Source organism: Ramularia collo-cygni, assembly GCF_900074925.1.
Source record: "Ramularia collo-cygni strain URUG2 genome assembly, contig: RCC_scaffold08, whole genome shotgun sequence".
NCBI classification, from domain to species: domain Eukaryota; kingdom Fungi; phylum Ascomycota; class Dothideomycetes; order Mycosphaerellales; family Mycosphaerellaceae; genus Ramularia; species Ramularia collo-cygni.
The window spans coordinates 1,274,099-1,297,770 of NW_019716262.1; the positions used below are offsets into that span (position 1 = coordinate 1,274,099).

At 51.5% G+C, this 23,672-nt stretch overlaps 7 protein-coding genes and 1 non-coding gene; 5 read left to right on the forward strand and 3 right to left on the reverse strand.

Annotated features, from left to right (window-relative positions):
* Positions 1-720: 720 nt before the first annotated feature.
* Positions 721-2,419, reverse strand: RCC_06018 (related to allantoate permease; the record flags this gene model as incomplete). XM_023771282.1 has 5 exons in its annotated part: positions 721-1,016; positions 1,074-1,393; positions 1,449-1,686; positions 1,745-2,184; positions 2,238-2,419. 5 exons carry the CDS (start codon positions 2,417-2,419, stop codon positions 721-723), a joined length of 1,476 nt encoding a protein of 491 aa, XP_023627050.1.
* A 400-nt stretch (positions 2,420-2,819) lies between these two features.
* On the forward strand, positions 2,820-2,913 carry tRNA. One transcript is given in 2 exon segments: positions 2,820-2,856; positions 2,870-2,913. It is a non-coding gene; the product is annotated as a tRNA-Ser (tRNA).
* A 915-nt stretch (positions 2,914-3,828) lies between these two features.
* RCC_06019 (related to YVC1 Vacuolar cation channel) lies at positions 3,829-6,021 on the forward strand (the record flags this gene model as incomplete). The annotated part of the gene is made up of 1 exon (XM_023771283.1): positions 3,829-6,021. The coding sequence occupies one exon, from the start codon at positions 3,829-3,831 to the stop codon at positions 6,019-6,021; it is 2,193 nt and encodes a 730-aa protein (XP_023627051.1).
* Positions 6,022-7,338: 1,317 nt separating this feature from the next.
* RCC_06020 (uncharacterized protein) lies at positions 7,339-8,472 on the reverse strand (the record flags this gene model as incomplete). The annotated part of the gene is made up of 1 exon (XM_023771284.1): positions 7,339-8,472. One exon carries the CDS (start codon positions 8,470-8,472, stop codon positions 7,339-7,341), a length of 1,134 nt encoding a protein of 377 aa, XP_023627052.1.
* A 635-nt stretch (positions 8,473-9,107) lies between these two features.
* Positions 9,108-10,571, forward strand: RCC_06022 (probable endochitinase class V precursor; the record flags this gene model as incomplete). Of its 2 annotated transcripts, none has more annotated exons than XM_023771286.1 (2): positions 9,108-9,977; positions 10,185-10,571. In XM_023771286.1, 2 exons carry the CDS (start codon positions 9,108-9,110, stop codon positions 10,569-10,571), a joined length of 1,257 nt encoding a protein of 418 aa, XP_023627054.1. The 2 variants fall into 2 exon arrangements, with proteins under 2 accessions (XP_023627054.1, XP_023627053.1); XM_023771285.1 differs by having other exon boundaries at positions 10,263-10,571.
* Positions 10,572-16,727: 6,156 nt separating this feature from the next.
* On the forward strand, positions 16,728-17,809 carry RCC_06023 (uncharacterized protein; the record flags this gene model as incomplete). XM_023771287.1 has 2 exons in its annotated part: positions 16,728-17,047; positions 17,101-17,809. 2 exons carry the CDS (start codon positions 16,728-16,730, stop codon positions 17,807-17,809), a joined length of 1,029 nt encoding a protein of 342 aa, XP_023627055.1.
* A 1,020-nt stretch (positions 17,810-18,829) lies between these two features.
* RCC_06024 (probable aldose 1-epimerase) lies at positions 18,830-19,959 on the forward strand (the record flags this gene model as incomplete). XM_023771288.1 has 3 exons in its annotated part: positions 18,830-18,999; positions 19,067-19,405; positions 19,458-19,959. 3 exons carry the CDS (start codon positions 18,830-18,832, stop codon positions 19,957-19,959), a joined length of 1,011 nt encoding a protein of 336 aa, XP_023627056.1.
* A 2,120-nt stretch (positions 19,960-22,079) lies between these two features.
* On the reverse strand, positions 22,080-22,442 carry RCC_06025 (uncharacterized protein; the record flags this gene model as incomplete). XM_023771289.1 has 3 exons in its annotated part: positions 22,080-22,195; positions 22,249-22,356; positions 22,409-22,442. The coding sequence occupies 3 exons, from the start codon at positions 22,440-22,442 to the stop codon at positions 22,080-22,082; spliced, it is 258 nt and encodes an 85-aa protein (XP_023627057.1).
* Positions 22,443-23,672: the final 1,230 nt, after the last annotated feature.

Consider the following 23,672-nt stretch of genomic DNA (forward strand, 5'->3'; position numbering starts at 1 on the left):
AGTTCGAATCCACGGTCGTCGCATACCTTACTCGCCAAGATGTTCCCCTGCCGTCGTGTGTTGTTTGACGTGGGGCTTCAATGAACTGGCGGTGTCGAGATCAGAGGAAGCACCGAAGCCATTTTGCCGCCGTCTACCGCCGGCAGTCGGGTGCGTGTTACGAATGCATGCGCGAGCGTTCTGCTTTGCCTGTGGGCCACGTTATCTACAAGGTCCATCCAGGAGGCAATCCGTCAGAATGGACAGCACAGCATAAAGTATCGTGTCTGTGGTCAAGGTAGAAGGTGAGAAAGGGCAAGAAACGCCCGCCTTGCCCCGCGCCTGCCTCGGACCGCGCCTGCCGCGGGTTGTCTTGAGGTGGACGGGACCTTGATGAGCTGCTCTTCTACCAACAGTCTAGACAGCACATGACATCACACATCGATAATGAGTACTGTTACTATCAAAACTGGTCGCTGCTTGTGCGGCAAGATCAAGTATGAGCTGAAAGGCGACAGACACTGCAAATCCGTTGTATCAGACTGGTAAAATGTCAGATTTGGTTGGCTGGAACTCTGGACGACTTTGATACGTGGAGGCCCGATACCGAGCAGTGGGTTGATTTTCGTGCCGGCTTCCTGGAGAATGAATGTCAAATGTGTAGCCACGGAGAGAGTTTTTCAGCGAGCAGTGATAGATAGCCAAGCCGACAGAATAGGGTATCTTCTATACGGAATATCGTCAAGCTGCGAAGACGAATCCAGGATTCTCATCCCCAMGTGCGACAACCTCTTCTTCTGTCAAGCCTTGCTTGATGACATCTCGCTCTCCTTTCGCCCTCTTTACATTTTCTGTCTTGAAGTAGGCGTACATTCCCATATACAGTACTGCCGCAAGAGCAACCAATGCCAACGTTACTGCGTGTCCACGAATGTAACGCGGTCCTTCTTCAGTAGTGTACAGAAAGGGGGCCATAACGCCAGCCGCATTACCTATCGTCAGTTGGAGACCTGTTGCTGTTGTGCGTTTGCCATAGCCTGGAAGTTTGCATGTCAGATCTCGATTGGTGGAAGCTGTTCAATGAATGCACTTACGCGGGTTGTTGCTCGGCAGCCATGCGAGTGGAATCCCAACTGCAACGTACAGACCCATTGCAGCTAGGAAGCAACCTGCGAATTGCACTCCGGAGCTCACTGGGGAGATGAGCAGAATGTATCCCACTGCGGATATCGCTCCAAACAAAGCGGCGACAGGTCCTCGGATCTGCTTCCAGTCACTGTATCTTGCAGCTGACATGTAGCTGATCGCACCGAGAGCATAGATCGGAATGGTGAGGACCTGAATGATTGGTCTTGATGATCCTGGTCGAATTCCTTGGATGATGGTTGGGAGGAAAGTCGAGAAGCCGTAGAGCCTGGAATCGATGAGTATGAACAGGTGAATGAATCTTTTGGAACATCGATACTCACATGGTGTCCATGCCGAATTGTGCAGCACTAAAGACCCAAATCTTCCAATCCTTCAGACCTTTTCGGACATCTTTCCATTCGAAGACATCGGTCACTCCAGTTTGAGCCGCTCGTCTTGCAAGGACCATTTCTTTGTCTTCTTGGTTGAGGTAATAGGCGGTTTCTGGCTCATCTGCCAGAAGCCACAGGCAGGATATACCAAGAATGACTGTTGGAATCCCTTCGAGAATCATGATCCCTGACAGACATGACCAGTTAGTATACGATGGAGGGCCGTGTTTCAGCAATGCACTCACATCGCCACGCCCGTTCCCCAGCAATTCCATCCATGAATCCAATACCATACGCAAGAAGACCACCACAAGCTCCGGCCAACGCAGCTGAGACGAACAGATATCCCACTCGAAGAGCAAGTTCGTGCTTGGTATAGAAAAAGGTCAGGTAGATTGCACATCCTGGAAACAAGCCGCCTTCCAGAAGTCCAAGTATAAGTCTACAGACCAACAATCCGGCATAACTTTGTACAATACCAGTCATTGTTGCAACGATTCCCCAGGCAGTAGTGATGAATGCGATCCAACGGCTGGGTCGAACATATTTCTTGAGGATGAGGTTTGAGGGAAGCTCGCTCAGGAGATATGTGATGAAGAGTACAGAGACTGCGGTTTGGTATTGGTCGCCTTTCAACTTGAGATCCTCTTCCAAACCGTAGAGACGGGCGTTGCCGATGTTTACACTGCGTGACCGTTAGATGTTTTGTTGATGATTTTCTAGAACTGCTTGACTCACCGATCGAGGAAAGAAAGAAGATAGAGTAGCATCACCATTGGAATGATGTGCATGTCCAACTTTCGAACAAGCGTACGCTGTTTGGCTTGATCGATACCACCATGACCAGCTTCGACCTCGTAGCTTTTGGAGTCGGTAGGACTGTCCATGGACTTGTCTGGCATGGGCATTTCTGAGGCCATGTCGACAATGTGTTGGCTCGACGGATGTATGTGAGGAATACACAAGGAGAAGTTTGCTTCAAGCGCCTGTGTTTGTCATCTTTGTGCCGCCTTCATGGTTTGTGATAAGGTAGGCGATTGGAGTCTTGGACTTTTGCCATGTGTTGGACGGAAATTTAGCACCAAACGAAGAGTGGGGAAACTCAACGCCTGTCGATCAATCGGCCTATCAGCCAGCTTCACTGTTGTTGTAGTGATACTCTTAGGTCCTGGAAGGTGTACAGTCTCATGAAATCACCAATGTCGATCGAAAAGGCGTCAACAGCTCTGTACGGCTCTGGGTGGCTGTGTATAGCCCCGGACTATAGACCCCTTGCTATATGAGTTATGGAGACTTGCTGGGATGAGAACTACGGAAGAAACCAACGTGTCGGAGTGGTTAACGAGTCAGACTTGAACACCCTTCGAGCTATCTGATGCCTTCGGGCGCGCAAGTTCGAATCTTGTCGTTGGTGCCATGTTTTTGGTCGAGGGCGCAACGAYGCAATGGCCATATAGCCTCCCTTCCCTTTTTGCACTTCCAAGRGACTCAACTCCAAGTTGAATGTCTCGAATCCCCCAGCATGTGTGCTACTAGCGTAAGGAGTGAGATACATGTCAGCGCACAGCAATTTCTACATGGGACAAGTGTGTCAACTTTTTGCCTTTTTGGCCGGGCTTTGGGCTGGCAGACATGACGAGAGCTACGCAGACACTGTTCCGACTACCTACTCCTCCGAAAGTCTTTGTGCCAAAGTCTTCCAGGTTGCGATCAAATGCCTGAAGCTGAACATTCACTACAAAACGGCGCTAGTCAGAATTCGTCACTTCTCCTTCACACGAGGAAGGAACACGAGCTGGCGTGTAACGAAGATGCATGGTATCACAGCCTCCATCCCCTTCACAACGCTGTTGTAGAGATACCATCATATACCGAAGATGATGCGCCAAGCTATTTTTTACCTCTTCCAACTTTCATCCCAAGCCTGCCCCTCATTGACGCCAGTGAACTCTAACGCGACTTTCCCACATGGTCAAGCACCATCGCGATGAGCTGCATGCTATGCGCTGTTTAGAAGCAGCTACATAATGCCGCGTAGGTGACCGCTTGAACATCCCCTCGCGCTTGCCATGATTGCCACTCGACGGACATCAACACCTTGACTTCAGCGCATCCTCAATCTTCACCACGCCCATCCTGACGTACCTGCATGCGCTTTTTTTTTTAATGATACGGCGACCACCGAGATCTACACAACGCATCCCCCGACTCCCGACGAACGACTTTCCTCGAAGAACAGCGACGATTGAGCGATGGCGATGGCGATGGCGAAGAGGCGGATTCGCGCTCCCACGCCAGCGACGATGGCTCCACACACATTCGCCTGGAAATGCCCAGTAAACGACCCACACTTTCCCGACGCAACACCACCAAAGGAGGAACCAGTTCCAAGAGCATTGGTCAAGCGCTGCGGGCGGCGAGGGTGCGGGAGGAACAAGAGATGCTCCTGGGAGATGGAGAAGAGGCGGATGATGATGGGTGTTATCCTCCCCGACAGAATGACGAGCCTAGAATAAGGAATCCTCACAGTGAATTGCCCGTATACGCGACCACGCACAAGATTAGGAGATTGATCATGGCGAGTATCAGCGATCCATACAGCGACGATCAGTTGAAATCCCCCCGGATGAATGCTGCGGTTGTCCGGCCTTTGGTTGATCATCTCTTCGATCCGGATGATGTGTCGATCATCTTCTGTTTGCTTGTCAATCGCGTACAGTTCCTCCGAGAACAGTCGTATCAGGCACATCATCAGACTGTCAACATCACCCGAGCATCTCTTTGTGAGATTGTGGCAAGTCGCATATTACGCCGCTTTGATGAGTATCATGAAGGGAGAGATGGGTTGTTGAAACTGGCGAATGTGCTGGTAGCTGGATTCGAGCCATTCCAGAACGCTCCTATAGAAGTTGCAAGGGCTAATCTCACTGCGCTTCATTGGACCATTCGATGGCATCTTGCTCGCTCGGAGGGTCAACGAATGCTGACGGCATTGGAGGTGGCCATTGTATCGGAGAGCAAGAACTTTCTCAGTTCCTCAGCATGCCAAAAGATTGTGGAGAATGTCTACCGTGGGAGGATCATCTACACGCCAACATCATTCATCGACATCTTGCCGGATCATTACAAAGATCGAGGCATCACCCTTTACGACCCTCGAAGAGCACCTTTGCTGAATCAATACCGGCTGATCGTCCCACGAACAAGAAACATCATCGAAGGCTTCCAATTCGGCATCCTCCTCGTCCTCTACATCCTGACCATGACCACAAAGGCACGAACTGTCGGACCACATCACCTCCAGTTTACCAGCCTGGAATTGATCTTTGTTGTATACGCCGTCGGCTGGAATTTGGATGAGATAGCATCTATCCTCATGCACGGCTGRCAAGTCCATACCGAGAATCTGTGGTCGTTCCTCGACATTGCCTTTGTCTTCATCTTCTGGACGTACTTTGGGGTTCGAATCAACGGTTTGGCCACGGGAGACCTCGAGACTAGCAAGCTCGCCTGGGATATCCTCGCCCTCGCCGCACCTGTTCTCTTCCCTCGATTGGCATTCTGCTTGATGTCGGAGAATATGCTCTTCATCTCCCTCCGCGCTATGATGGCTGATTTCACCTTTCTCACCCTCCTGTCATGCTGGTGTTTCGGCGGCTTCATCATTGCAATGTGGTGGCTGAGCGAAGGACAAGATGGTTTCCTCAACCATACCATTCTCACCATCTCCAAGTGGATGCTATACATCTGGTTCGGGCTTGACGGGACAGGAATCCAGCGTTCTGTCGAAATGCACTGGTTTCTTGGGCCACTCTTGATGATAACCTTTGCATTTCTGGGAAATACCCTCTTCCTGACAATCCTCGTGGCAATGCTTTCCAACACATACAACAGTCTCTCCAAAAACGCCACCGCGGAGATTGAATTCCGAAGGGCGGTCCTCACCTTTGAAGGAGTCAAATCCGACGCCTTATTCGCCTACCGTCCACCCTTCAACGTCGCAGCGCTCGTAATTCTCCTCCCGTTGAAATTCGTCCTCACACCACGCTGGTTCCACAAAGTCAACATCACAGCCGTCCGGGTCCTCAACGCTCCCATCCTCTTATTGATATCCTGGTATGAAAGAAAATATCTCTGGAAACGCGCAACGTTCCTCTCACCGCCGAGAAAACACACATGGCTTTCGATGTGGGAGCGTTTTGGCGCGCATGGAGACTTGCAGGCTGTGTTTGACAGTGAGCCGCCGCAGAGTGTGTTGGATGAATTTGCGGATGTGGATGAGGTGTTGGATATGGAACTTGTGAATGGGTATGATGTTCAGACTGCGAGGGAGAGGAGGGGCAGTCGGAGCATGAGTGAGGCGAGTGGGATTTTCCATTCGAGGAGTAGGAGTATGCTGAATGGGATTGTTGGATTAAATGGGAATGGGAATGGATTTATGAGGGGGAGGGGAATGAGCATGAGGGGGGAGTACATGCCGGAGATGCCGGTGCCTGATGGGGATGTTGGTGGGGAGGCTTGATGTGTTTTGATGAGAGGAGATTGGGAGGGGAATTACCTTTAATGACGATGATCATGATTATGATGATGATTCTTTGAAGATGGGTAGATTATGCTGTAGAGAGAGATATCAATCAGGGCATAGAATGGCGATGTTCATCTCCTGCGTTGCACACTCTTTTTAAGCGAGTGATGTATCTGATTCGCGATGATTCTGGGCGATGGGATATCTGCCATTTGACATTACAGAGCTGTCGTCGATATGAGAAATCGTCAGAAAGAGCAGCGCCCTGAACTGCTCTCTCGGTCGATTATTAACGGGCTACTACTCTGCTAGTAGTAAGGATTCTATGTAGCAGGTCTAAATTCGTCTATCTAGCCTGCAGAGAGAGAGCGAGGCCTTTTGACATTATTGTGAGGATGACTGAGGAGGATGTCTTGTTCCAACGAACAATACTCATATCAACAGACAGCTCTGCTGGCATTTGAGCAGATTTGGGAAAGCACTTGCCAAAGAGGATGTACCTAGGACGACATTATCATTTCGTTCCCGACATCGACTTGAGTGGATGGGTTTGCCAGTCAACACACAACTCTTCGACTGGGAAGGGAACAGCTGTCTTTTCCTTCAATGTACTCATGATCAGGCTCGAATTTGCGGAATTTTCTTTCTTCACAAGTGTTGGTACTCATGATCGAAAGAGGAAAATGTAATAAGAGCCAGGGCGTGCATGTCTGCGGACCCTCTCTCTCTCCCTGGACCCATGGAAGTCATGGATCCAAAAACAAGCTGGAAAGTTTTTGCTGCTGCTTCTGATAGTCATCTGACCTTTGTGYCCTTAGTTCGGAAGTTTCTTGTGAACATGTGGGATAACTGAAAGCATCATAGTTGGAGAATGCTAACAACCTACGCCAGGAACTTACCACGTTTGCCCACGGGAGTGGACTACGTAACGGCTCACGTACCTGGAAGTTCTTCCAGGCAGGTTTTGACGAAAGTGTCCATAGGTGCAGGACAGATGACCAAGATCGTATCATCATCACGGTCCCTATTCTCCTACCCGATGGATGGTTGGTTTGAGTGATTGAAAGTCGGGAATATCTGAAGAGTCGACAGTGATCATCATGAACCCATTGAGCGCTGACCTTCCCATCAATGCTTCTCTTCCGTATTCCCCTGTTAGGAGGTCGCATCAGAAGCCAAGCTGTCGTAACTTCATAACCTCATAGTCAGTAGTCTCGTGCATCTCATAACGACATGAATTCGTCCATCTCAAAGCGGCAACCTCTTCCACCTTGTCGTACAAGAGCATATTCTCATACATCTCAAGGGACCCTCTCAACCATCTCTTTGAAGTGCCTCGGCCAACCCTACCTCTGCAACTCCGCACTCCTTCAAAAATTTGGCCGTATCAGCTTCCGACATKTCTTGCAGCTTTCCCTTCTGTAGCTGCAACAATACAGGTTCAGAAATGCATTGTCCCAGAGCCTCCAGAAAACCTCTCACGGTCTCTTCGAATTGCTTCATACTGTATTCCACCGCCAATCTCTCCAGTCGTCCAGCAAAATCTTCCCCTTCCACCTCCCTCATCAAAGCATCCAATCTCCGTTCTTTCCATCCTTCCCAACCCTCGACTTCCCTCTCAACCTCCTCATCTCTAAACATCGCATTCACCACTCCCTCTCCTTTCCGTTGCCACCCCCAAGCAAAGGCCTCATCAATGAATTCCGTGTTTGTTGCTCCGTATACGAAKAACTGCTCCAAACAAGCCTGTAACATCCACTCACTTGCCATCTTCATCCATTGATCATTGATCCCACCCGGGACGAGTTTGCCGCATACCACAGCGGAGAKATCCATGAACATCGGGAGGAGATCTACGAGGGACACACTCTGTTGTGACCCGTAGAATGAGGATGTGGTGAGACGGTTGAGAGAAGCTAGGACGGATGTTGTATTGGCGAGGAGGGCTGTTTGATCCGGGTGTGAGGACCTGGGGGATGTTATGAGAGGGTAGGGGAATGTGGGAGCCGCTGAAGATGCGATCCACTTTCTCGCGCGAGATATGTTTTGATCACGGAGGGCGATGAGAGAGGCAAGAGGTGGAGTGGTGGACTTTTGCTCGTAGCGGTTGGTTATCAGAGTCAAGAGTTGAAGGAGGAGTTGGCGGAAATGGAGTTCCGGGTCTGGGGAGTAAGTGGGATGGCGGTCGTTGAAGATGGAGAGGAAGTCGTCGACGCGGCGGATGGCCGAGTCGATTGAGTGGGGAGTGGACAGGCAGGTTTGGATGGCATCGTGGAGGAAGAAATCGAGAATCATGTGGTCTACCTCCAGACATGTCGCTTCATCAGCGGTGGAAGTGCGGATCGCCAGAGATCCATGCGCTTCTTGGGGAAGAGGATGGCGGGTCTGCGGGGGAGGGGTGGATGTCGCTGTTGACTCGGGAGGTTGTATGTCGAGATCGACGGCCATTTCTGTGTGCTTGTCCATTTGTATGGTCATCAGCGTCTCCGCACGCGTTTCAGGCCGCGTCTTGAGTGTGATGGAGCTTCGCCGTGCATGCTGAGGGTGTCACACTGCTGAGATTGAGTGGAAATGTTCTTCTAGACGAGGAAATGCATGAGGATGGAGGGAGGAACCATTCACAGTCAGATGATGGCATGTCTCGGCGGGGTACAGTAGTTCGACGTCGGCCCGCCGCTTGTCGATCCATCTCCTTCCGCCTCTTCCGTCATCCGGGCGGGTGTGCCTCGTGCCTTCCTTCCTTTTCGTGCGACTACCACAACGTCTCCACAATTGCATTGACCATTCATGCAGATTTGAGACGGTTACATTGACGTGTAGCATATACCCACTGCACATGCAAGACACGGCACGACACGTCAACACATCACACAGCAATCATGAGTCGCGTCTTCTGATGCTCCGACACTACTGACGCACCCCAGAAGCTTCAAAACACTGCACGCACTGCTCCGCCTTGTTGAGCGTCGTCAACAGCTCCACCATCTCTTTTCAATCTTCCATCTTCTACCCATCCCTCACCCTTTATACTCACAGCAAAACATACTTCCATCCACCACCTCACAACACTGTCCAATCCCACCATGTCCAACTACCGTAGCGTCGCCTATTTTGTCAATTGGGCCATCTACGGCCGCAACCACAACCCACAAGACCTTCCCGCTGATAGACTAACCCACATCCTCTATTCGTTCGCCAATGTCCGCCCTGAAAGTGGAGAAGTCTACCTGACAGACCCCTGGGCCGACACCGACAAACACTACCCGACAGATTCCTGGAATGATGTCGGAACAAACGTCTACGGCTGCGTCAAACAGCTCTACCTATTGAAGAAACAGCACCGAAACCTCAAGGTTCTACTATCCGTCGGCGGCTGGACGTATTCCTCCAACTTCCCCCTCCCAGCCTCCACGCCTGGTGGCCGCCAAACATTCGCCAACAGCTGTGTCCAGCTCCTCAAAGACCTCGGATTCGACGGAATAGACATCGACTGGGAATATCCCAAATCTTCAGCCGAGGCTTCCAATCTCGTCTCTCTCCTGCAAGCCGTTCGTCAAGCTCTTGATGCCTACTCTGCATCTTTGCCCAATCGGCCTCATTTCGAATTGACAATCGCCTCCCCTGCCGGTCCACAGAACTTTCCCTACTACAAGTTCCGCGAGATTGATCAATATCTCGACTTCTGGAACCTCATGGCTTATGACTATGCTGGAAGCTGGGATGCCAATGCTGGACATCAAGCGAATCTATTTCCTTCCCAGCAGAACCCCGCCAGCACGCCTTTCAGCACCGACGCTGCTGTGGGCCATTACATCTCACAGGGCGTTCCGGCAAATAAGATTGTCTTGGGTATGCCTTTATACGGACGAGCATTTCAAAACACCGCCGGACCGGGGAAGCCGTTCAGTGGAGTTGGGGAAGGAAGTTGGGAGAATGGAGTTTGGGATTACAAGGTAAGATGCTTCTTCTTCTCCATCTCTCTTCAACCCACACTGCAATGATGATACAAAAGAGCCTCCCGAAATCTGCACCATCAAATATGGGATGTGGATGTAAGAAGCCTCTCTTTCCTCGGGAAATTGACGGTTCCTGCATTCCCATCCCGCGGATGCCTGTCGACAATAAACTTGATCTAATCTGAGCAATCTTCTCCCTCACAGTCTCTTCCAAGATTCACAGCCACGAATACTCCCAACCCGAAGCCCTCTCACAACAAACTAATCAAAATTATTAAACAGGCTCTGCCCCGTCCCGCGAACGCTGGAGTGGAAATTGATCATCAAGCTGTGGCTTCTTACTCCTATGATCCTGCTACAAAAACTATGGTTTCGTACGATACACCTGAAGTAGCGGATGCGAAAGTCAGGTACATCCGGGAGAGAGGTTTGGGTGGTGGCATGTGGTGGGAGAGTAGTGCTGATAAACCATGTGGAGGAGGGAGCTTAATCGAGAGGGTCGTGAATGGGTTGGGTGGGTTGCAGGTAAAGGAGAATTGTTTGGGGTACCCGGGGAGTAAGTATGAGAACTTGAGAAAGGGGATGCCGTAAATTGGTTGATGGGCTGTTCATCTTGGTACGCTGGACGAACACTAGTAGAGAGTTGGGCTGTGGATATGTTTGCCTGTGTAATTTTGGAATGTCGATAATCCATCACCTGGTCACACTGCAGTTCTCTCCTTTCTGATGTCCAGAGAACACATATCGTTGTGATTGTGATGGCAATCAATCATTGATCTTTTGGTTAGTATGAGACCTGCCTCCTTCTTAGCAAATGAACATTAGGGTAAGGGTTGGGGTAGTGTACAGTGCTTTGGAAAACATGAGTTGAGAATTCAGAGACTAGATACATTGCATGCTGGATGTCAATGTGGCGTTTAAGACTGTATATAGCATATATTGTCCTCGTTGCTCTGCCAAATGATGAAGAATACCATTTCTCCTGAGAATTTGCCCAGCAGGAATTTCCCACTCAAAACTTACGACATGGAAAATATACGTGTTCAAGAGAGACTTTCGAATCTCACATACCACTTGCTTGGGGTCCCGTCGTTGCATCTGCAGTGTTATCCCGATGAGAGTCAGCGACAGTTTGATCAGGCAGTGTGATCAATGCAGTAACTCCAGGACATTTGACTCAAGATCAAGGAATAGGCCGGTGGTGACTTTGAAGAGCATCTAGTCTGCTCCCACCGTGATACAGGCAGTCGTTTGWTACAGCTCTTTTCACATTCCCTTGTCACGTCTCTCACTATTGATATTCTTCGGCGGGAGTGTCTCTCTTACGGGTCAGGGATGATATCACTCGTGTAAAAAAGCAACGCCAGTTTTCCCTGGAATCTGCTTGCTCTAGTCGCTACATCTGCAGTGTCCAAGCGCTGGAGGTAACAGCAAGAGCTCATTGCCATCGGTAAACACATAGCCTACCGAGCGGTCTGTTTACCACAAGTCGAGAGAGCGAGCGGGCGTATCTCATGACACTCCGCCTCCTCTCTCCTACGTTGAAAAGTATCATCTTAGCTCCTGGGCATACCACATCGTCCAGAGAGCACAGGTACGATCACTCGAGCTCTTCTTGATGGCAGTACACACGCCAAGAGGAATCCGACGAGCATAATGACGATGCCGAGATAGTCTGCCTCAGAAATCCCACAAGGACCAGGAGGCAGAGACAACAACAATGCCAAACCTTCCACCATCCAAAAAGGATCGGCCCACCGCCAGGGAACAGCGCTCGAGAATCAGAGTTCGTCAGAACGATATCTCAACATGTCTTGATTCCAAGAGCCGGACCCAAAAATCTCCTCTCCTTGGCGCAAAGCATCATGATGGGCCCATCCGTCAAATTAAGAAAATTAAGAAAGCGGCTGAGCTCTAGGATAGCTATCTTGACATGCTCTTGGAGCTCTTGGATCTTCCTACTTGCCTTGGATCTTGGCTCGTGTCGCCATCTCTTGGAAATGGGCCGTGTTCTTGTCTTGATCTTGGCTCATGGTTATGTTGCGTGAAAATCTGCTTGGAAAAGGCTTGGAGATGTGTCCACCTCCGCCGCCAAGAGCACACGCCGCCGCTGCCAACGACGACAATGATGCAAGGTATCGCAAATCATGATCACTAATCAAAAAGCGGCGGTGTAAAGCGAGGTGATATTGTGCTCGCACGATCCCGAAGACCTGCTTCGCTCTTGGCAACCGCCTTCAGAATCGTGCAATCGATGGCCAGAAATGAATCGGGGGAGAGAGAGGAGAGAGCACGACAATCTCGCTGGTCTTGGCACCAGTAAAGCACCACCTCCTCTTTCATTTCCCCCTTCGTATTCCTTCGGAGCTTGCAAAAGGTTATGCCAAGCCCTAAACTCACAATGCTGTTGAGATGAGAAGATGAATGAGAACACGACATGTGAGACTGCAGGACCATGCAATCCATCTCAGCCCAATCAATCTCTTCACCTCCCCGGCAGATTCTCATCATCGCTCCCTCGACAGAAAAGCCTCAACTCAAGCCATGTCCCTAATGGACCCTTGGATAAGTACCTCACTAGTCGACTTTTTCGCAAAACGCTCTTCCCCTTGCCTCCCTCTCTTTAACAAGTTGCCGCTAAGCTCACCCGTGATGATGAGACTTTTCTGGCCACGCGGCAAGCGTGCAGCAGCGTACAGGGATGCTGGGCTTCAGCAGCTGGTCTTTTGCCAAGGTCTTGTGAACAGGAGAAAATCTGGGGGAAGTGCAGTGAAGATCCCCAATTGGCGAGGCGCAGGCGAGAGGAGAGGAGGATTGCGCAGTTGCTGGTCCATCCATTCCGTCATTCATCCATCCCTTCACTCATCCAGCGTAGCATTTCAGTGTCTTTTTCGGGGACTTTGGACAAGAGACTCCTCCGTCATTTTTCTGAGACCACGATGCAACCCTCAATGTACTCATCACAAGTACCTCGCCAGGGAACATGGGAGAAGAAGGTTCCCTCATCCCCAACTCTCTCTCAAACAAAATTCACCGCACCGCGTGGCTACCCTGCTCGGTGTCTCACTCCACCAAACAGTACTTAAGACGACGATCATTAAAAATAAAGACACCGCATCTGAAAGTCCCGACGCCAAAAGGTTGGTCGCTGTTGCTCAACCGGACCGTCTCCTTCGAACAGGGCTGTTCCCTGCCTAGACCTCGGTCAGGAATCCGCGGGAGCGATGTCCATAGCGCCATAATTAGGGCTCATTGAGAGTAGTGATGGACCGATGGTAAGTGTGGTGCCCTACTTTGCGTGGCCATACACAATAGGCTTCTCCATAGGCATCTCGCAAGCGCTTTCCTAATCCTTCACTGGGGTGAGGTGCACGCGCACGTGGGAACGAAATGTATCCGAGGGCGATCATTTGTTTCGGTATGCGGGATTGAAGTAGCCGGATGTTGGATTGAATGTAGCATTGACCACGCGAAAGACGTGCGTGAAGCAGGACTGTGCGCGGGTCTTTTCTTGCTCCATGACGATGATCTTCTCTGCGTCATGCACTGGATATGAGTCGACTTGAATCGTTCCCCCGCGACGGGTTTGGCTGTATTCGTGGTCGACAGTGGCTATGGGTAGCATGTTCGCTTGAGTGATGGCGCTAAGGACGGGTATGTTGTTAGCGATATCACTCTTGCAGGGCTCTACAGGGATCGCCAGGCAGGCAGAGTATTTGGGCGCGCGTGGTTGAAGCAAGGTTCAACGCTATTGATCGTGATGGCGGTGTGCTCGGTCCTTGTCACCTCAACGATTGTTGATGAATAGATCAGTAATGCAATGCTCATGCGGGTAGCATAGCTCTCGTTTTGCAACCTTGGAAGAAGTCATCGACGATGGTCTAGAATGTGCTCGTACACATTACATGTTGTATGTTGCAATGGTTGGCAATGCAATGCTTTCTCCCCGGCTCTAGCTTTCGACGTTTGTGGGGTAGGTTGATTTTTAGACGTGACAGCCAGCAGCGTGTTTTGGACGTGCAGGGGTCGGCCTGCGTGTTCGCCTTGTCAATCTGGACTCTATTTTCAACAGAGACGATTCCGGCATAGCGAACCTCGAATGTCGCTGAGTGTTCGTCTTGAGTTCCACCACCGGTTTGGTGTCTCGTCGCTGCGAGGAGAAGAATTGAGCAATCGATCTTGCCAGCTCTTCGATCACAGCGCAACTGCGGGGGACTCCCCGGGTTCGACCTTCCACAAAGTGCAAGGCTCTTGATCTTCGGAGCGAACGACTTCACAGTTACAGCCCCTGAGCGGCACCGGGCCGATGGGCTGGATGGGTATCCTGATGAAGTGCAGGTGGTCCCGACTCCCTRGCGGCCATCAGGATTCAGCACGTTTTTGCAACAGATCTGAAACGCACCGGGCGGCTTTCATCGTAGATTGAAACATGGAAACGTGGGAATGTCGTGATACTCGCTCAGGATTAGATCTGTCAATTCGGCAAGTGTTTCTCGCTGGACCTTGCTCTTCTTGATGGAAATAGACGATGTGAGGGACGTTCGATCCAACATGCGATGTCTCGGTGTGACCAGAGGGGAACAACGTCAACTTGGAAGTGAGACGGCTGTTCTACACTTTGTCCCTACAAAGTGCACACCCCTACCCAGGAGTTGGACTTGGTGGACAATCGCGCTGGAGCTATGGCCTGCTTGCAATAGTATTGCGTAACTCGTGCTCTCACCCTCAACAGAGGACGGTGAACACAGCCAGAATGTCTCATAGACGAGTTCCAGCCATGATAGCACTGCCACGCTCGCACGTATAGCTCAGCCTTTGTTCTCCGCACGGGCGCAAGAGGGTGCACGGTCTATACATGAAACCATGTCGTGCATCGAGCAAGTATGGTCTTCGCGGCGAAGCTCTTGACCGAGAGATGCATTCTCATTCGACCGTGTGTGTGCTGTGGACTGCGATCACAACTTGGCGTTAGTCGAAGTACTGTTGTACCGCATGGGCTTCTAGGCTAAGCAAACTCTCGAGGACTCGAAATCTCGGGCTGCGTGGAGACCGGATTGCGAGAACCTCAATCGTCTGGCGGCCATTGCTGCCACGCATGTTGGTGATCACACAGGATCGCGAAGCTAAACAGCACGCTCAACCGCGGCAGTCCTCAGGATCGGTGTTCCGAGATCACTATACAGTACATGAGATGGTCGAGCCACTTCGTTTGGAGTACGAGTAATGAACCGCGTTTGTTGAGCTTGGGTCTAGATGATGGAGAGCTGCACGATTGGTTCAAATGTCGTTGGGATCCGGTGTCTTTGGTCGGTGAATTTCACGTCGCCAGATTCCACAGCAGAGATTAGAGGTGATGCCGTAAATAGTGCAGAATTCCGGAGAATTTCAAGAGTCTCATCAATTACTGGAGGGCAGTCCACACTCTCATCAAGACAGATGTCAAGCCCCGGCATGGAAGTCGGTAGGTAGGGCGGTGCTCCGGTAGGGGTCGCCCTGAGCTGCCTTAATAGCCCGCGAGATTTAGTACTGGCGCTTGTCCCATCAAGACAGGTCTAAAGCGGCACTTGCGAAGCTGCATCCCGGCAGCTGCACGAACCTCTGGCCAGTCAAAGAGCAGCTAGAGTCTCGGGTGCAGGGTGGCAGACAGAGCGTCGAGTGCAGGGTGCTGCGCAGTTGATCAACGTCAGCAGGGCCCGCGAAACGTCAACACATGGCGCCCAGGAGATAGCGAGACATGGCAACCTGAGACCAGACGTGCGGCCCGCTTGGTAGTGATGGGATTGGCAGCACTACCCGCTCTTTGCATCGGTTGGCATCGGGGAGCAAATCAAACGTGACCATGGCGATGGGCAGGGAAGAGATGAGGAGATGGTGACGAGAGAGGGAGGTGAGGTCTGACTGAGCGAGGCTGCAGACGGTGTAAGGGACGCGCGCGGGGACGAACCGCGAGCGTATCGCAGGTGGTGTGGATATCAGCGCATAACTAACTTGACCGTGGCAAGCACGCATTTGAGAATGTCCGAACGTCCGTTGAAAATCTGCGGTACCTTAACTACTGCGTGGCATGGACTGTCCTCATTCGGTTGTTCGGGTCGTCCTGCCCTCCGGTGCTCGGAATTTCACTTTTCGCCCTCTCAAACCAAGTGCACGCTTTTTCTGTCAGCAGGGTGGCTAGCGAAACCCTTTCGCCCTCGCTGCATGCATGATGCTGGCTCATTTCTGCGGTACAGGTGGACCGCTTGCTTTGCGCTAGCGACCCAAGAGCCGTGATCGCTCTTGTCGACATTGCGTCGACGGCACGATGGCAGATGAAGCTCCGTGCACCCTGAGCATGAGGCCGTACGCACAACCACTGCTGGGTATGCTGCTGGGATGGCCCGACCAGCGTATCAACAGCAGCCATGCGCCGAGACTCCGCGGACAGCACCATGGTCTATAACAGTTCGAGCACCTCGTCCATGGACCAGCCGCCCTCTGCCTTGCCATTTCCACTTCCCGAATTGATCTTGTCAGCACATTGAATGTCAAGACACTTTCCCTCCCCACTATCAACCACTCACTGTATCTTGAGAGAGATATCCCCAACCAACCATCATCAACTACTGTATCAAGAGAGAGAAGTCCACGATCAACCACTGTATCTGCCAAGAGCGATATCCGGAAGCACGAAAGCAATACCAGGAAGCTACCCACCGCGCGACTTTCCAACGACCGTGAAGCGCAGCTTCCTTTGAATACCCCGTCATGATGGCCTCCCATCGTAACCAGCTCTACTGTCTCAACTTCAACGATCTCAACTACAACGACATCGATCGCAAAGATTTTTACCCCAAAAATATCACTCACACCACTCTATCGTACCATTCGCATACCTTGGGACCAAGAACGCACTCGCCCATCAACAACATGGCGCCCCCCAAACGCCCTTCCTCGCAAGCCTCGAGCAAGGACGGTGGTCGTAAGCGCGTCTGCAAGGCCTGCGATCGTTGTAGAATGAAGAAGAGCAAATGCGACGGCGCAAGCCCATGCTCGAGATGCAAGTCAGACAACTCTGTGTGCGAGTTCGGGTATGTTGCGAAGATTGATGCGAATGCGAGATCATAGACTGACTGTGCTTTAGCGAGCGAAAGAGAAGCAGCGACAAGGTGTACCCTAAGGGTTACGTTGAGATGCTCGAGCGCCAACACGAACGAATGATCGCTGGCTTCCAGGAGATCAAGAGGAGAGCGCAAGCTGGCACACCATGGACCGGCGAAGGACTGGAATTGACCCACGACATCCTCAAGGACCTTGGTGTACTGGTGACTAAGAATGGCGAAGTCGAAGATTTCCAGGAAGATTTCCAGAAAATGCAAGATGGTCTTCTTGAGCAAGGCGCTGGCTACACTGCAACAAGACGTGAAAGTACCGGCTCGAGATCTGAGCACAGCGAGCCCACACCGCCGTCGGACACCATCGCGACGCCACCAAACGAGAGCAACTCCGCGTTCAACTATCTCATTGCTGAGACCAACCCATTTCGAGGGTCAAGAGAGCCGGCTGCAGAATCGGCACTCGGCACCTTCGCACATCTGAACCGCGATCCATCCAATTCATACGGTGCGGCCCTTATGGAGAACGACTCAAATCCTCAAACAGCCTTGCCTTTTGTTGCAGGGACCCATGATCCCGACCAGACCCACATCGACTTCCCGATGGCCTCGACACAGGAATTGGGCGAGTTTGAGATGAACACATTCGACTTTGGCAATCCCATGCCGCCGGGTCCATCATACACGCTGAACTATTTTGAAGAGTGGTGCGCCAACGAAAGGATCCAAGGACGATGATTAATATTTAGCATGGCGTTCATTGATCGGGGGAGGGGGTCATCACTCACGAGTGATTGATTAGGATTGGGATATATAAGGTACTTCCTTCTTTGCTAGCGCGAATCAAATCATCTCTTCTTGCTCATCTTGGATTACGCTCTCTACTCTCAGCTATGATTGCATGGTGCCGTGTAGGCTTGTCGTCATGCTCCGAAAAGGAGGCGTCGAGGGAGTCGCTACAGCAGACTTGGTACGTCCCCAGCAGTAATGCCAATTTCGATGGTGCGTTCCTCATCTCCATCTGCGGCTTTGAAGAGATGATGGTCCATCACATGCTGTAGCGGAGATGGAAATCGTCCAGAATCGTCTGACTTTCATCTCGCTTTTGTGCTCTTATCTCTGATGAGATAAATGGGGTGGTGTGAAGCCGAATGTCCTCTTCAGGAGATGCGAAGTTGGCGGGATACCTCACGATGCGTACATCAGGGCTTGTTCCGTCGCTCTTTATGCCGTCCACCTCCAGCTAGGCTCCGAGAAAGCTGTAACTTTAGTTGTAGTATTGAATAAATGAGGCAGCCCGAACCCTCGAGGGCTCATCGGAGACGCCGTCGCTTTCGCAATGTCAATGTGGTCATTGTGATCGTGAGGTGAAGACGCGCGAAGACGCGACCGGGGATGACGCCAAGCGCGGGGACGACAACACGCAGGACAACACGTCCATCACTCAACCCTCGCACATCGAATGGAAAGGATCCATGACGAGCTCCAGACGGCCATGCAGAAGATGACTTTCGGACACGACTTTACTTTTGTTGCTTCCGCAAGAGATGGCATTAGGCTCAATTGCTCTCGACAATAATCATGCGTGGTATAGGCTAAATGCCCCTCATCGCGGCTCCACCACAGACAGAGATCTAGCAACGCGCTGAAGAATCCACAAAGGCGTCTCTCATTCAATTGACATTCACTTCACTTCGGCATCACCACTCTCCACTTCCTCACTAAACATCAGCACATCAAACATACATCAACACCATCATGGCGTCAGGCAAGTTCTCCGATGCCTTCACATTCCTCCCACAGGGCGGCATCATTCAGGAATTCAGAGTCGGCGGCCGTAATATAGTGCTGGGCTTCCCATCAGCAGCGTCGTACAAGACCGAGGCCAGCCCGTTCTTCGGCGAGAATATTGGCAGAGTAGCGAACAGGTGAGTGATCCTCGCGGAAGCTAGTAGGTAGGTAGAGATGTGCTTGGGCTGATCTCCAGTGCCTTAGAATATCCGGAGCGAAGATCAATAGCTTGAACGGGAAAAGCTATCAGCTTACTGCCAATAATGGCCCGAACACATTACACGGAGGACCGCAGGGATGGGGAAAGAAGGACTTCGAGGGCCCGACACCGACTCAACGCAACGGTCGTGATGCTGTGTTGTTCAAGTACGTCAGCAAGGATGGAGAGGAAGGATTTCCTGGGACGGTGGAGATGAGAGTGTGGTATACCCCTTCGCTTGAACAAGATGAAGGCATTGAAAAGACAAGCTTGGAGATTGAGTACGAAGCCGAGTTGATCGGCGATGAGGTGGAAGAGACAGTTGTCAGCTTGACAAACCACAGGTATGCAGTGTGCGTGAGGAATATTGCATGACAGCGCTGACCAAGATTGCAGCTACTTCAATATCTCTGATGGACCTACCATTGAGGGCACGAAGGCGCGCGTGCACACCAACCTGCACATGGTCACAGACGACGTCGACATTCCCACCGGTGCGATTGAGCCATACCCAGGCATTCCACTCAACGAGGAGTTTGTGCTTGGTGCAAAAGAGCCCAATCCAGATCACTGCTTCGTGATGAACCCCAACGCTGCGAGCATTCCATTGGACACCCGCACAGAGCCGATGAAGAAGCTGATTGAGCTGTCTCACCCAAACACTAACATCCACTTTGAGGCTCTTAGCACAGAGCCTGCATTCCAATTCTACGCTGGCCGCTTCATCGATGTACCTGCAATGGACGGACAACCTGCTCGAGGTGCCCGAAGCGGTCTCTGCATCGAGGCAAGTCGTTACGTCAACGCCGTCAACCACGATCCATGGAAGCACATGGTGCTGCTCAAGAAAGGCCAACTGTGGGGAAGCCGTACGATCTACCGGGCGTGGGTTGCGTAAGATGAAGTTGGGTAAGATGAAGTGAGCCTCGGAACTTGCCTTTAAGGTACACTTCAAGAAATCCATGGCTGCCCTAGCTCGCCCGAAGAACATTTCTTTTGCGGGTCGATGCGAGCATTGACTTGAACAAGCTTGGAAGCAGAAGATCGTGGCTACCTAGTGTTGGCAGATAGTGCTTTGATGGCTTGAATGGTATCAACTCTACCACACGTTGATTTGTGTTCAATGACAAGCTTGTGAATTGGCAGCTCAAGGTTGTTTTAGGTAATGCTTAAGGCGCATTGGCAATGTCCTTGAACGCCATATTGCACGTATCGAAACCCACAGTTCCAGCGATGACGATCTTCCGAGAAGAGARCATGACGAACCGATTCGGCACATGATATTGTGCAGCCGACAAGATGGAAGAATGAATCACTCAAGCTCCGCGCCCGGCATACGACACTTGTTCGAAAAAACAAACCCGTCACATGTTGCTTTCACTGACAGAACGGTGGATCGGGCTCAACAACCGGCGATGGTGGTGGGGCCTGCAGATCCAGGCCTTGCCACGTGGGTGGAGTTCAGCAAAATGTGGTAACAGGAACGGATGACGAAATGATGCACAGAAATAATTTCGCCATACCACTTGCGCCGAATGAGGGCGCGAAGTCCATTCTGCATTCGAGAATGGGCTTCCAAGAACGCCTCTCGAAATGCCACAACTGTCGCGGCACGGAACGCCTTCGGTGAGTCTGCTTGCAAGCAGAAGTTCGCAAAACTTCGTCTTCCTCAGCCAAATTTTCAGCAACCCTGTTCCCCAAGGGCATATCGATCTTCAGGCAGGGATTGAGAGTCTTCGTACCCACATCGATTCACATCGGAAGATGGTCTGTAATGTTCGGTGCTTGTGTGTCTGTGAAGACCGAGAAACTTCAGCTGTTCGTCTCGCCCAAGGTTAGCTCAAAATGTGTCACATCTGTAGGTGCATGAGAGCTGCAAGTAGAACTGCAGCCGTTGTTCTATGCCCAAAACATGACGTGCGGAGGAGTCCTCCGCGGCGGCGGCGGAGTTCCGTTTGAGAAGGGTGCCGTGCACATCTTGCATAAATCGCTCAGCATCCAACGGCGAAYGGGTTTAACGGCCACAGCCACCACGAGTCCGAACCCACGCGAAGGGCCCACGCACGCTCGATTCGTCCGGCTCGTTCRCTGCCGTGCCGTCCGTTGATCACCTCGTCGTCGATCTCGGAGGCCAGAGGCATGGGCAAGTCAAACCGATGCACATTGAAGCATCTCGGACCTTGTGGATTCGGCCACGATAGCGCGCAACCGGTCAGCGCAAGTGGCGTCGCGAGAGAGGAAGAGCTTGTGTGTATTGGCGTAGCTCGTCATCTCGCCGCCATCATCTCGATGTGGTGAGTAATGCGTGTCGTTATGCTTGGTTATGATGCTGCCGGTGTCAATATCTTGACATTTACGACACCTACGCGTCCTCTTTTCTCTAGTTGCACCCGCTGGTTGTTTATAGGCAGCCTCGAGACAAGCCGGTGATGACCATCTCATCCAGCTGCACGAATTCGACGGTCTTCCGGCGGTCTGCCGCCAAAAGCTCCACATGGGTGACGGATTTTTCCAAGGGCATGCGTTGCGAAACCGAAACCGAGGGCATTGAGACGATGGAACCTTTGGATCGCTGTCCAAGAAGGAGGCATCTACTCCATCTTCCATTATGGTGCGATCTCGGATGCGGTCTCGGACTCTGCGCGAGGCAGCGACGTTGATTGTGTTCAAGGAAGTTCTTGTCGCAGAAGACCTCTTGGCATGAAGCAAGAAGGTTCGACTATMCGAAGCCTGTTCAAACAGCAGCAACGACGACCAAACACGTTCTTTCATCACGAAATGAGGCAGGGAAGGTGGGGACAGTTCAATGTGCTTGTCAAGCTCAATTTCAAAATACTTTCATGGTATCATAGGTAAGGTGGGTGCTGTTGCCCAATCATATCGCTTTTCCATCATTCCATCTCCATCACGCTCCCCAAAGTAGCAGAGCCCATGCCGCGATCATCGAGACGTCCGAAGGTCAGAGGTGATTGCAGGTTGAGAAGATGTGTCGATGGTGTGAGATGTCATGAGAGACATCTATTTTCCGAGGCCGACGGCGTCCTTGGCCTTGTCCATCATGCCTGGCTCGCCCTTGGCTTCATCCTTGGTGCGGGAAGCCTTGTCGCCGAGGGACTGACCGGTAGACTTGTGGCCTGGAGGAAGGTCAGWGGGAAGCAATGATGAGAAGAAGTTGGAAGGAACGTACTGTCTGGAACGGCGTCACGGCCGGCCTTGTCGGCAATGCCGCTGACGGTCTCGCCAGCCTTGTCGAGGGTGGACTTGCTGGAGTCTGGGGTAGCCTTGTGAGCGACCTCTGTGATGAAGAGTTAGCAGACTCTCAAGACGGCAGCAATGATGTGACATACTGTCGGACAGATCCTGGCGGCCGTGGTCAGACATGTTGGCTGATGTGTTGGTGGTGGTTGATTGTTGGTGGTGGTGTTGTGTGGTTGAGTTGTTGGATATTGGTTGGGTGGAAGTGTGAGTCGATGTTGTTGTTTGGGTCTAAAGAGAATGGAAGAGAAGACGTCTTAAGTAGACAGCGGCTCACGAGCACTTGCTTGTCGTGCACCATGTGCTTGCTGTCGCTGTCGCCTGAAGTTACGCGCAAAGTACGTCATCTCGAAGACAAGGAGAAGGAGCAAACTGGTGATTCAGGCAAGCCCCACCTCATGATCATTATGATCTTGATTGCTTCATGCAACGACGCTGGGTCTCTCAATGATGGAAGCGACGATACGGGAATTTGCCTCTGCGTTTCCATTGAACATGAACAATGTTCAAACTCCAGCGACCTATCGGTTCGAACCAGTCGTTGACAGTTTCTGCCTCGCAGTTTCCCCTCTCTCTCTCGATCTGTAGTGCAATGTAAGCATCTTCGTGCACATGCAGTGGGCCAATGACGACCCGAGCGACAGGGATCATGCAAGGATCTTTCATGATCTTTCATGCCATGATGAGTCGCTCCACTGTTATTCTGAGACTGCCTCAGTGATGCAACATGTGAAGTTGCATACAGTCAAGTGATCCGCCTCGATACTGCCGAATCTTCGGACAATCAGGTTTTGTGGATCTGAGCGTTCGTCACCAGCCTCACAGAATGACGAAACGCCGCAAGTGACATGACGCCTCATCGTGAGATGCGAAGACGATTGAATTGGGCCATGATAGTCGAGACTGACGACAACTATGAGAGTCGTGCCTCTCAACATACGGTTTCCCAACGTATCGAAGTGGAGAGAGGACCAATGTTCTCTGCATGTTCGGCTCCCCTCCATTGGTTGCGGACCTTGCTATGCCTTGATACTTTAGAGATTTCGTCCCACTCCGAGATGTCGAGATGCGTATTACCTGTGAGTCTCAGGTGTTTTCCGCGTGTTCTCGCTCTTGCAATCGGTGAATTCTGGGTCCATCGACATTGAAGGACGAGAAGTCGAGAGTCGCTCATTCGCGCCGTCGATCAAGTGAAGCCGCTGTGCAATGATCACAACGAGGGTTTGCTAAGTCTGCAGCAACATGTCTGGGACTGCTCACAGCATGCTTCGGCCAACGTTCCTGGGAGTTTCACGGACCTCTGCTTCACGGCATACAAGGCACTACATTGTTGTCCCGGTAGCACAACTACTCGCA